The 14,114-nt window shown below is 30.7% G+C and overlaps 1 protein-coding gene across 1 annotated transcript; it reads right to left on the bottom strand.

Moving 5' to 3' along the window:
- Positions 1–395: 395 nt before the first annotated feature.
- On the bottom strand, positions 396–1,876 carry LOC107648318 (uncharacterized). Its single transcript, XM_016352233.3, has 2 exons — positions 1,732–1,876; positions 396–1,121 (listed from the first exon to the last, which is right to left on the bottom strand). Exons 1-2 carry the CDS (start codon positions 1,874–1,876, stop codon positions 469–471), a joined length of 798 nt encoding a protein of 265 aa, XP_016207719.2. The 3' UTR covers positions 396–468.
- Between the last annotated feature and the right edge of the window lie 12,238 nt (positions 1,877–14,114).

The following is a 14,114-nucleotide window of genomic DNA, read 5'->3' as shown; positions in this document are numbered from 1 at the left end:
GAAATTTGATTAGCTTTCGGATTCTAGTTCATAAAATGAATTTACTTTGGTGAGTTAAATCTCAAATTCGTCCCTGAAAGATATCCCGATCTTCATATTAGTCCCCGAAAGATAAAGTTAATCAAAAGAGCCCCCGAAAAATACCCAAGTTAATCACGTTTATCCTTCCGTCAATTCTCTTAGTGACTTGGCTAACGTCTGCTGACGTGTTTCGTTAGCTTCCAACGTGGAAGAGGCCAAAGTGTCATAACCGATTGCTGACAAGGTAAGTTTGGCAAAACAGTTCAAATCAGTCCCTAATTGTTTGAAACCTAATCCTAATTTCGACGATAAATATGTCGTCTTCAGCAATCAGTGGGCCATATGCCTGGGTTAGTGTTGAAATTGCTGGTTTGGGGCGACGATGGAGGCAACAAATGGAGGCCGTTGTGGTGGTGTGTTGTTCTACTACACTATGCCTCTGCCAACCTACATGTCTTCTTCTTCTTCTTCTTGGATATCATCTGAACTTTGGAGATGGCTCAACTTAACTTTTGCCCTTTTTGATTGTGATGAGTCTTCTCTTGCATCCTCTTCGTTAGCCTTCCTCTTCTCTCTATCACTATTTTCGTCATCCTCATTAGTCTCTGTCTTCTCTCCGTCACCATTTTCTTCATCGACAGCCACTGCAGGCTGTTTGGCACTTGAATTATCTTCTGATTCCAACGTGGATGCTTTTGGATCAGATTGTTCAGCTTTATTTTTGTTGCTAGATGCTCTGTTCTTGGCTGATCTTTCGAATTCCTCCAGAAATGAGCGGACTTCTTCATTGTTAGCAAGATCCAAAGGAGTCTTTCCTGCCCTTGTCTTGGCAGTAAGACTCGCCCCTTTCTTGGCCAAGTACCTAACAAGCTCTAGATGGGAACCTTGAGCTGCGTAGTGTAATGAATTCATGCCTTTGCGAGTACAAGCCTTGATGGATGCACCAGCTGCAACTAGAGCCTTAACAACTTCCAAATGCCCCTTCTGAGTGGCAAAGTGTATTGCGGCCATGTCATCCATAGCAGAAGCACCAACATTAGCCTTATTCTTGCACAGATAACTTACTATCTCTGCATGTCCAGCAAATGCTGCTAAATGAAGTCTATGGTCCAAAGCTAATTGTCAAAGGAACAAAGTGGAAATGTTATAATTTCCAAGACAAACCAAATTCATTTTACCCTATATAAAACATCCTTACTTATTTCCAATTCTTCCTAGGGTATCTTTAATTAGAGGGAAAAAATTGGGTGAAAGTTTTCTTTGATGAGCTTCATGAGTCCATGTGTAATTTTAGTCATCAAACACTTCCATGAAAAGTTTCACCCCATTTTTACTCGCCAATAAAACAACCCTACCCCATAATAACAAGTTCATAGGGCATTACACATTAAGCACATAACAAAGTACCAAATCATTTTCAGATAAAACATGCAGCACAACTCTGTTCATACAACAAAAAGATAAAAAGCATAAACAATAAGTCAACAGAGATTCCAATACAATGGTATTAGGGAAGCTAATCCACGATTCGATGCAGATAGGTCAAAAAGGAAAAGGAAGAAAATCACGGTGCAATGGATTCAATTATCATCAGGGAAGAACAAGATAAACTTCAAAGCAAACGAATTGAATGGAGAATTTACTGTGGGAACCGAACAGAGTGTTAGGGTTCCTTTAGCAATTAGTAGTGATAATAAATGAGAGGAGGATATGGTGTTCTCGAATGCTTGTCTCTGGAATTAACAGCCAAAGGGTTTGAAGTCAAAATCATCTGAACAGCGACGAGATCACCGAACCTTGCCGCCGTATGGAGCTCGTCGCTGGTGCTTCTTCTCTGTGGGTTGCCTTTACCCATCTCCACACGTTCCTCTCTTGCTGCTTCACTTCACACATTTTAAAACCAACCAACCACAAAATCTCCGTTCTGCCCACAAAACGACGCCGACATGACTATCAGGGCATTCACTTAAAACGGCGTCGTTTTTCTTCTCTGCCAGCGTGGTAGTTAACGTCACATATCAGCAGACGTTAGCCAAGTCATTAAGCGATTTGACGGAAGGACGAACTTGATTTAGTCGTGTATCTTTCAAGGACTTTTTTGATTAACTTTATCTTTCGGGGACTAATATGGAGATCGAGGTATCTTTTAGGGACGAATTTGAGTATTAACTCTTGTATAATTGTATATGTTTGTGATGTTGCTGGTACTTACAGAAATGCAGCGAAATGGATTAGACCTTGTCAAGAAGGCTCAAAACAAACGAGGAAAAGGAAATTGTGACTATGTAGTTGCAAACCCTTTCTCTCCCTCCCTTTTTTTTAAATTATTTTTTAGCATTTGAAATTGATTTGCAAGTGTAGTGCTTATGTTTGGTTTGGCAAACTTTTTATTTTTTAAAAGTTGTAATATTTATGTTTGGTAAAATTAAATTAAGGGTTTAGTACTGAAATCGTCCCTAAGGTCTGGGGTGAAAATCAAAATCGTCCCCGACCTTTTTTTGTTATTAAAATCATCCTCAACGTTACAAAACGTTATAAAATTGTCCTTTTTCATTTCAATTTTATTTTTTTTACCATATCCTTTATTATTAATAAAAATAATTAAAAATAATATTAAAAAATTAAAACAACCCCCTCCCCTCCCCTCTCCTCCCACCTCCCCCCTCCCTCACTCCCTCCCGCCTCCCCCCTCCCCCCTCCCTCACCCTCCCGTACTCCCTCAGCCCACTCCCCCCCCCCCCACCACCCCCCTCCCTCACTCCCTCACCCTCCCCCCTCCCTCAGCCCACTCCTTCACCTCCCACCCCTCAAACCTCACCCCTCCTGCCTCCCGTAACCCGTAACCCCTTCAGCCCACTGCCCACACCACCCCCCTCCCCTCCCCTCCCACCCTTCTCCCCTCCCTCAACTCCCTCCCGCCTCCCCCCTCCATCACCCTCCCGTACTCCCCTCCCACCCCTCCCCCCTCCCCCCTCCCCCCTCACTCCCTCCCGCCTCCCCCCTCCCTCACCCTCCCGTACTCCCTCACCACCCACCCCTCAAACCTCACCCCTCCCGCCTCCTGTAACCCGCAACCCCTTTAGCCCACCCCCTCAGCCCTCACCCCTTATCTCTCACCCATCCACCCAATCACCCCACAAAACAAATTAACAGCAAATCAGAAGCAGAAGAACAATAATTATCAATTATGTATATGTTCTTCAAAAATTAAAAAAAGAAAAAACAAAAATAGGAAGAACGAAGGGTGGCGGCGGGTTGGGACGCAGGGGCGGCGGCGGCGGCGGGTTGGGACGCAGGGGCGGTGGCAGTGGGGTGAGGGAGTGAGGGAGTGGGATTTGATGAAGAGAGTGAGGGAGTGAGGGAGGGGGTTTGGGGTGGAGGGAGAGACGAAGAAATCTGGGTGTAGGTGGGGGTTGGATTTTTTTTTTTAATATTATTTTTATTAATAGTTAAGGGTAATTTGGTCCAAAAAAAATAGAAAGGGACGATTTTATAACGTTTTGTAACGTTGAGGATGATTTTAATAACAAAAAAAGGTCGGGGACGATTTTGATTTTCACGCCAGACCTTAAGGACGATTTCAGTACTTAACCCTTAAATTAAAAATGACTTTCAATAAGTATAAGTTACAATAAGTATGTTTGGTAAAATAATTTTTAAAATTTAAAAATATTATAATAGACATTAATGTAAGAATTAAATTTGGATATTAATTAATGTATGAGGTTATATTAGATTTTTGAAATTTAGATAAATACAAACGAGTTTTGAAAAGTTCTATCTTAGATGTTTTTAAAAATACTTCTATTTTTAAAATTGTAAGTACAAACAGATGATCTTTTTTATTTACTATATGCAATATAAGGAATTTAGCAATTTTTTTAAAATTTTAACTAAACTAAGTCTTAATGTTATAATGTATTCACATTTATCACCCCTGTCAGCTTCTCAAAGCAATCCAAATTTCATAAATGTGGAGGGAAAAAAGAGTATACATCAAATCACAAACTAAATTTTACTATTGCCCCATAAAAATTGATTATTTTGTCACACAATCAAAAGAAAATGGTATAATAATTAGAAAATTTAATTAATAATTTACTTAAATTATAAATGGGATTTATTATTTTAATATTTGTATGTGCAGATGTTTTCAATTAAGGTTTTTTTTATAGCTTGGAGTTTTCAATTAAGTTTCTACAATTTACAGAAAATTTTAATGATTTTCTCATAATTTGAAATATTTATAATCAAATTCCTATATTGTATCAAAATATCAAAACAGACAAAAAAAAGATTTGTCATTTGATGTAGGAATTCTATTTCAAAATTTTTAAACTATAGAACCTAAATGAAAAATATTTATGTAGCATACCATGTGATTAAGAATGTGTAAATTATAGAAACTTGATTAAAAATTTTTTACCATACAAAATTATGATTAGAAACTTTTAAAAAGAAAAATAAAATTTTATTAGATTAATTTTGTAAAATGTTAAAATTTTATTTTAATGACAATTTTCTTATACCATAAATTCTAAATTTTAAATAAGTAATAACTCAAATAATTTATGACTTGTTTGAGTAAGTTTTTACAAAAAGATTTTTTTTAAGAGATTTTTTAAAAAAGTAAAATTAATTTTATGTTTGGATATTTTATATTAAAATATCTTTTTATTTAGCAATTATGATTGGGTACAACAATATAAAATTCTTTTTTGTTTATTTATTATGTCAAAAATATTTTTTTAGATAAAAACACTTGTATTTAAACGACATATGAAAAAATATAATTGAAATTAGTGCAACTAAAGATATTGAAAATTTTGAATTTACAAAAAAAAAAAAATAGAAAAAACTAGTTAAGAGACTAATTTAGTGCACGACATTCAATTTCAAGAACTAATTAGTCACTTAATGTAAAGTCACAGACCTATTTGGTTCATTTAGAATAATGATATTGCAGATGACACATGGACGAATAATGTTGTGACACGTGGCATAAGTTGATACGTGGCCAAATAGTATTGTAACACGTAGCACAATTATCCATGCCAACATGTCACGTGTTATTAATTGATCTGTCATCATACCATTACACGTGTCCAAACCATAAAATGACATATGTCACTAGCAATCCATATCATCAAGTTCCGTCATCACACCGTTAACAGAAAATGGATCAGGAATTATTATAGTGCATTTTGTCAATCTCAGATTAATTGATGCAATTAAAATTTTAGGACGAGTACACCACGTCAATCTTAAGAACTACTTTTGAGCTTAATTCAACAATATAAAAATATTTTTTATTTATTTATTATGTTAAAAATATTTTTTTAGATATAAGATTTTTTTAAAAATTAAAAATTTTAGTTTTTTTAATATTTTTTATTTTTTTAGTACTTTTATTTTTTTATTAAAATTTACTAAATACACTAAAAAATTAAAAATATTAAAAATATTCTTTTTCTAATAACTTACGCAGTTAATCTTATTATATAAAAAAAATGCTACCTATCCTTTAAAAGGTAGCCTTTAGTCATCTTTTTGAATTAATAATATTATTTAGTTATTTTTTAATTGAGTCAATCTCTAAGTTTTTAGGTAAGCACATAATTAATCAGATTTAATTTAAATTTTATCATCTAAAATCCCTCTAACTTATTCTATAAAAATAAAGAAGTTACTTTTTTTTTTCCTCTCTCATCCAATCTACACACCATTATCACACCTACAACACTCTTTTAGTCTTTCCTCTTTCAACTTTTCTACGTCACTATTCCTTCCAATTTTTGTCTTCTTATAGTAAAGTCTCTAAACCTCTTGTCCATGGAAGCCTTGTTAGTTACTACTTTTCCTTTCTTTGGTTGACATTGGGATTCTAAATTGCATATTAGATACAAAAAAAAAAAAATTTAAATTCAAAATATACATCCAAAATTATAAGAATGTATGTTAAGTATTTTATCAACACATCCAAAATTCATATCAAAATGAATTATTTACACATCCAAATTTATAAGATTGCATAATAAATAATTGATTGACACATATGTTTACATTTTCATAAGAGAAAGACAAAGGACAAACTTTAGACAATAACATTTTGATCTTTGCACTTAAAATTCAATGTTCACATTATAAGATTAAAAATAAAATTTTGACCATAAACACATCCAAAATTAAATGAATAACATAAAGTCTTCTAAATTACATTAATACAAACTCCAAATCAAACAGAGGCGTGCAAATAGAAGAAAACTATCAACACAAACACACAAAAAAAAATCATAGACACATCCAATATTATGCATAAATTGAAAAGATAAAATTTTTGTTTAAACAGAAAAAAAAGAAGAAAGGAGAGACCAAACATTATAATAACCTAGAGAATGTGAAGAGGTAATAAATCTCATATCAGACAAAATAATGTACTAAAAAATTTTAACAACACAAATACATCCAAATACTTGAGATGCATTTTCAGCTCGGAGGAAGTGGCAACGAGGAGGAGTGTGACGTTGAGGATGAGCGCAGCGCAAAGGAGGAAGCAGCGACGAGGAAGAAGGTAGCGCAGAGGAGGATGCGGTGACGAGAATGATGAACGTGATGCGAAGGAGGATGCAGCGACAAGGATGAGGAGCTCGCGACGAAGATTCCTCTTATATGTTTTGCTGATTTAGGATTGAGGTGTGTTTTCGGATTTTAGGAGTTTTTTCAGATGTGTTAGCGTTTAAGGGTTTAAATAAGATTTGGATATCTAAAATTGAATTTTTAATTTTTTTTCCAAATACCAAAGGTATTCATTTCATAACTAAAGGAATACAATGGGTCCATTAAGGACAAAAAAAAGAGAGTGGGGAGTTCCCATACAACTTTCGTATTGAGTTATAAAGAGAATTATAAAAAAGGCATAATGAAAAGACAGAGAATCTAAAAAGAGGACTTTAACCCCTAATGTTTCACTAGAAGGCATTCACCACTTCCATCAATAATCTTTGAGAAGCTCGTTCTATGTCTTCCGGTGGAGTTTCTTCATTCTCAAAGACCAAGCGGTTTCAAGCTCTCCAAATATTTCAGTACATAATTTCATTCAAGAACAAGTTTTGTTGGTTACTTCCACTTCTCGATAGGTAAGCTTTTTTCCTCTTCCAGCACCGATAGAGTTCCTCTTCCTCTTCTCATATCGTCACACCTGCAAATGGGCTTCTGAGCCATACTTCTTTTGTCTTATTACAGGTGAATAATAGTGCATAATAAATTCCTCCTCTACCTGACATTGGAGGTAAATCGTAGAAGTTGAAGGAATTTGCTGCTAAAGATTCAACAAGACAAGAAATCTTCCATGGAGGACACACTAGAGGAAGAATTTGATATTCGGGGGTAATTTTATTTTTCAGAAGTCTTTTCAAATATTACTACATTGAGCTATAGGTGGACAAAACTCAATTGGTGAATGGTGAAAATGGTAAGACACTTGATATGCTGATGCTACTTCGTAATTACCAGACTTGTGAAAAGCCTAGGATATTTGGTCCTCTCGTTCTTCAATATTAATTGATAGAATACTTTGAGCAATTTCTGGAGAAAACAAAGACCGTATTAATTGAATATTCCACTCCTTATTCTGAGTTAGGAGTTCTTTTACCCAAGTCACATTTTGCCTTGTTATTGCAGATTGCATAGGAGCATAGTGGAGATGAGGGGATGGCATCCATGGATCTACAAAAACATGGATATTCTCTCCTCAACCTACCTCCAGAGCAAGCCTTTCTCAAGGACTTTACGCCCCTTCAAGGCACTTCTCCAACCCCACGAAAGTACTGCTCCCATTTCTACCTCCATAGTAGATTGGTATTTGTAGTACTTTTTTTTCAGCATCTTAGTATGTACAGAGTTTGGTCTGGTAGCTATTCTCCAACACTGCTTTTCCAAAAGTGCTAAATTATGAGATCGCAGGTCCTTAAAACCCAAGCCCCCTCCTTCTTGGGTCACGTCATACGCTCCCAGCTTATTCAAGACATTCTTCTCTCCCCTCTCTTCTATCTCCACTAAAACTGAGATAAAATTTCATGGATCTCAATTATAAGACTATCTGATAGTTTAAACAAGAAAGGTTGTAGATTGGGATAGCCTCCCTAACTACTTTGATAAGGACGTGTCTACCCTAGCTGAGAGCAGTTTTCGCTTCCAACCTTTCATTCTCTTTCTAACTTTATCTTTAATCATCACAAAAGTGGCCATTTTAGATCTCTAGACTACAGAAGGTAATCCTAAATATTTATCATGTGTCCCTATATTACGAATGTGAAGTGTGGTTGTCAAAGTTTGTCGCAATGGAGAAGAAGTATTATTATCTAAAAAACACTGCCGATTTAGTCAGATTAACTTTCTGCCCACTAAACCCCTCATAGCCATCTAACAAGTCAATAATGTGCTGGAAGTTGTCAATAGTAGCTTTACTAAAGAGAATTGAGTCATCTACAAATAGTAGGTGATTCACCCTAAGAGATCTTCTGTTAATCTGAATTTCACGGATAACACTGTTTTGCTCAGTCTTGTGTAGCAAGAAGGAAAGTCCTTCTGTAAAGAAAAAAAAAAGATATGGGGATAGGGGATCACCCTACCAAATGTCCCTATTTGGTTTAAAAAAACTAAAAGGTCATCCTTCCACAATAACCAAGTAAGAAACAGTTGTGACGACTTCCCGAATCCATCCAATTCATCGAGAATCAAAATCGAGTTTCTCCAGAATAAACCACAAAATTATCATTCAACTCTATCATAGGCTTTGCTCATATCCAGCTTAACTGCCATTTCATTTTCTAAACCTCTCTTTTTATTCTTTAGGTAGTACATATATTTATGAGCAACCAAAATGTTGTCAGAAATGAGCCTACCTTCAAGAAAGCACTTTGGTTAGGACTAATGAGAGAATTCATAATTTCTTGCAATCTATGAACTAATACTTTTGAAATAATTTTATAGAACACTGAGGACAAGCTAATAGGCCTCACTTGTGTTATATCCCTAGTATCTGGGATTTTTGGAATAAAACAAATCTGGGAATGGTTAAAACTCCTCAGTATTCGACCACCCGTAAAGAAACTCTTTACTACACGAAAAACATCCCCACCAACTATATTCCAATAAAAATAAAAAAATTTTACAATAAAACCATCCTCACCTAGAACGTTTTGGGGGTGTACACTAAAAGTAGCTCGTTTAACTTCTTCCATTGAAACTGGCCGGATTAGTTTACGGTTCATAGTTGGTGTGACTTTAGCCTCAAACTCTTCGAAAACATGACTAGGATCAGTAGGGTTATCTAATGTGAAAATCTTCTGAAAATACCTTTCTGTCACTGTTGCAATGTCTCTATGAGAGGTGGCAATTACATTGTCATTCCAAAGTAGTTTTCAAAGTTTATTTCTTCGGTTCCTTGCTTGAAAATTTCAATAAAAGAATTTTGTGTTCCTATCACTAAGCTGTAACCATTTAATTCGTGACTTATCCTTCCAAAAACTTTTCTCCCAGATGTGGGCAGCCTCTAGCATTCGTTCAAGTTCATCTAGTTGATCCCCTCCTTGTACTCCTAAATTCTCCAACTCCTCAATACTAGCATTCAGCTCCTGAATGTGCTTTGCAGAGTTAGTGCGATTTTTCTGCTGCCATTGAACCAAACGGTGCCAACAAAGCTTTAATTTTTCAACCAGTCTAAACATTGGTGAACCCGTAATTGCAACTGTAACACTTTACCATACAGAGCTTTACGCTTAAGTCATAAAACCGAGGTGGTGTGGTATTACGACCTCTAAAATAAAACATATATACCTATAATAGTCGAAAGAAGATAGTATAATAGGAGCCTTGAAGAATAGGTAAGACAAATTGTAAAATTAAAAGCGCAACACTCAAGATTAAGGATTACTTGCGTACGAAAAAAGTTAGAGTTCATAAATATATATAAATAGAAAGCAAGAACAGAGGGTCAAGAGTACAAAATAACCAACTCTTAACCCAACCTGCGAAGTTAAGGTTGTCCGGAGAATATTTACACACACACACACACCCCTGCGAAGTTAAGGTTGTTCGGAGAATATTCACACACACCCCATTATGATTAAATTTCACTCATCAACTTCAATTATGTAGAAACAAATGACAAGATTCAAACAAATTTGTTACAATAACTCTTAAAAAAAAGGAGTGAAATAATTATAAATTTCTTATTCTATAATTGTAACTAATAAATAAATTTAAAATTTGAAAAAATCCGTTTATATACTTAAATTTGAAAAAATTTAATATCACTATTATTGTACCATGTATATATATATATATATATATATATATATATATATATATATATATTTGATTATTTATTTAAAATAGAGGTAACTTTAATATCCAAAAGATTCAAGCGCAGACAAATAACTCTTGAATGATTTGAAAATTGCAATAAAAATAACTAATAAATATTATATTTATTAAAAGTGACAAATTTTTTTTTGTATTTAATAGATAACATATTCATTTAGTCTAAATTATTTTGTCAACGTTTGAATAAATATTTAGAAAATGCACAAAAATATTTAGAGCAAAACTTGATCTCTAAATTTTCCTTTTTTATTTTTCAAAAAAAAAATTTAGTCATTCACAATTAAAAATTTTTTAAAAAATTCACTTGACATAAAATCTTAAATTTTTAAGAATGAAAAAATCTTATTTTTTTAATATTACTTACAAAAAATTACATCAAAATATGACATTTAAAATCCTTTTTTAGAATATATATATATATATATATAGTTCTTTGGGACTTTTTTTTAGTGTATATCTAATTTTTCAGGACTTTTTTTTATATTGACTATTAGCTTTTTTTGGGACAACATCAGTTGAATTTTTTTTTAAAATATGAATATTATAAATAATCGATTTCGTAATCATATGAGAAATGAATTGTTAAATAATTATTTAACGACATATTATTCGTAACGGCCACGTATATAGGATGTGTTTGGATTCGTGTTTAACTATAAAAAGTACGTTTAAATTTTTTGAATGCTTGAATATTTTGTTTGGCTTTTTTTTTTAATTTCAAAACGCAGATGTGATTCTTAGTCTCAACTCATGTTTATGAGAAGCTAGCAGTTGTAATTTACTAGCTTATGTGTTGTGTTAATCTTTTTACCTATTTTATCAATTCTACCTTTCATTCTTTTTTCCACAAAGAAACACAAATAAAAATTTATTTTAGGAATTATTAATCCCACTATGGAGGATAAATTAAATAAAAAACTAACTATAAAATGATAATAAAATTATAAGTAATAAAAAATTATAATTTAAAATAGTATTAAATAAAAGAATATTGAAAATACTATAAAAAAATATAGATTCTATTTTTTTTAGTTTTGTAAAATTTGTCATTGTAATTCTTATGTACTATTTATTATTGTAATTCTTTTAAAATATGAATGATTGATCTTATTAGAAAGAACAAATTAAATAAAAATTTAACTATAAATAATAATAAAATCATAATTAGTAAAACATTATATTTTAAAACAATACTAAAAACAAGAATACTGAAAGTAATAAAAAAATACGATGCAAAAAAGAGTATTTTAAAAAAAAAAGCAAAACTAATATTCTTATGTATATATCTAAAAAATAATAGAATAATAAAATTTTTTTTTAATCATAATATAAATTATTGATCATATTAAGTAGAGCAAAATAAAAAATAATCATAAATAATAGTGAAAAATTATAGTTATTAAAAAAGAATATAAAAATACTATATAAAAAAATTAAACATGTTTAAAAGGATAATATTATAATTTAATATCATATCTATTTTAATAATTATCTATCTAAATGTAATTTTAACCACCATTATTCAAATAATATTCATTCTATCAAAATTAATTTTGTATAAGGTTGTCAAACATAAAACATATTATCACAAACTTACTTTTATTTAAAATTAATTCTATAAAATCAAATTTATTCAAATTCTAATTTGAGCAAACACCAATTTGAACACACATAATTCATTTCACACCACTAAATTTTGTAGTATTTTATAAACCTAGATGCACGAAAGAAGCTAAGTACTCTACGTTTAAAGAAATTAGAGACTATAATGTATTTTCTATTTGTCGAAGACTTAAATATCCGCATTCTGCAGGACAAAAAGTTAGTAACCTATTTTGTCCATTTCTCTAATATCTATTAGTAATATATTAAAACAGAACTAAAAGTAATCTCTAGATACATTGTTAATCTTCTAGCTTTCTACCATGATGCCATGTCAGCTTAAGTGGCTATTTTACACAATTTGAACACAATCTTCTATCTTTACATTATGCCATAGAATTCTCATTTTATTCTTATCTCCTCGTAATAACTTATCTTTATATAATGTTAATAAAAAAAAATAAGATTGTCTTTTAACCTTAACTTTTTATATTCTCTTATACTTTGTTTTTATGTAGGTTACACTATTACTTTCAATGTTAATGTTAATTCTTTTTAATAGATATAAATTTGATTAAAATCTAATTTTTTCTCTTCTCCTTTCATACTCATATCTCATTCTTATATTTACTATATAAATCAATATTCACTTCACACATTTTCTTTATCTCTTCTCACATAATCTCATATCTCTTTCTCTTTTTCTTTCTCTCTACTCTTCATTCTTATTAATTTTTTTGCACAGCTAGAATTTAGTTAATAACCATAGTTTTAATTATTGGAATTTGTGTTTAATGGCCATAATTTTATTTTTATTTTTTAATTTACTAAACGTATATATTAGGTCATTGTGTGATTGTATTCATTAATTTTATGAGTTATATGTTGTCTTTATCATCTATATATCACTTTTTTTTAACTTAAATTCTTTTAATATCATTTACTTGTAATAATATCTTTAAAAATATATATTGTAATGATTCATAAAAATAAAATTAAAAAATTAAATATTATTTTTAATTATTAAAATATTAATAATATTCATATTTGTATTTTATCTAATAGTTTTATTATTGTACTATAGTATTTAAATATAACTTTAAAAAGATAAAAAAATAAATAAAACTAATTATTTAAAAAATAAAAATAAAAAAAATTATATAAAATCAGGTGAATAAACTTTTATTGCATTTTTTATTACTTATTATAATATATTAAAAGAGAGCTCGAGATAGTTTTATAATCATTTTTAAACATTTGATTTTATTCTATGTTGTCACATAAGAATTTTTTCTTTATGTGGCATAATTTTCTATCTTTACATTATGCCATAAAATTCTCATTGTATTTTTATTTTCTCGCAATAACCTATCTTTCTATAATATTATAGGATTCTTTTTAAACCTTAACTTTTTATATTCTTTTACTCTTTATTTTTATGTAGGTTACATTATTGCTTTGTTAATTTTTTTTAATAGGTATAAATTTAATTAAAATCTAATTCTTTCTCTACTTCTTTCATACTCATCATTCATTCTTATATTTACTATATAAATCAACATTCACTTCACATATTTTTTTTATCTCCTCTCATATAATTTCATACTTCTTTCTCTTTCTTCCTTTCTATTCTTCCTAATTTTTTACACAACTAGAATTTAGTTGATAGCAAAATTTTTTTTAATTTGCTAAACATATATATTAGGTGATTGTGTGATTGTATTCATTAATTTTTTTATTTTTTTGTGTAATTTATACTCATAAGTTATATAATGTCTTTGTCGCCTATATATATATATCACTTTTTTTCTTTTAATAATTTATATTTTTTTAATATTATTTAATTGTAGCAATATTGTTAAAAATACATGTTCTCATGATTCATGAAAAATAAAATTAAAAAATTGAATGTCATTTTTAATTATTAAAATATTAATAATATTCATATTTATATTTTATCTAATAATTTTATTACTGTACCATAGTATTTAAATATAATCTAAAAAAATAAAAAATAAACAAAAGTAACTAGTTAAAAAATAAAAATAAAAATAAAAAATAATAATATAAAATCAGAAGCGTAAGAAAGAAGAAAATAACCCTTG

This window comes from Arachis ipaensis, chromosome B6 (genome assembly GCF_059453495.1).
Source record: "Arachis ipaensis isolate K30076 ecotype BB chromosome B6, ASM5945349v1, whole genome shotgun sequence".
Taxonomy (NCBI): Eukaryota; Viridiplantae; Streptophyta; class Magnoliopsida; order Fabales; family Fabaceae; genus Arachis; species Arachis ipaensis.
Note: the sequence above shows the minus strand (reverse complement) of the source record. Positions and strands in the feature narration are given on the sequence as shown.

Coding starts and splice junctions, on each gene's coding strand:
- LOC107648318 (XM_016352233.3), bottom strand. CDS start 1,876: ATGGGTAAAGGCAACCCACAGAGAAGAAGCACCAGCGACGAGCTCCAT. Junction 1,122..1,731: donor CAAGCATTCGAGAACACCAT/ATCCTCCTCTCA, acceptor TGGACCATAGAC/TTCATTTAGCAGCATTTGCT.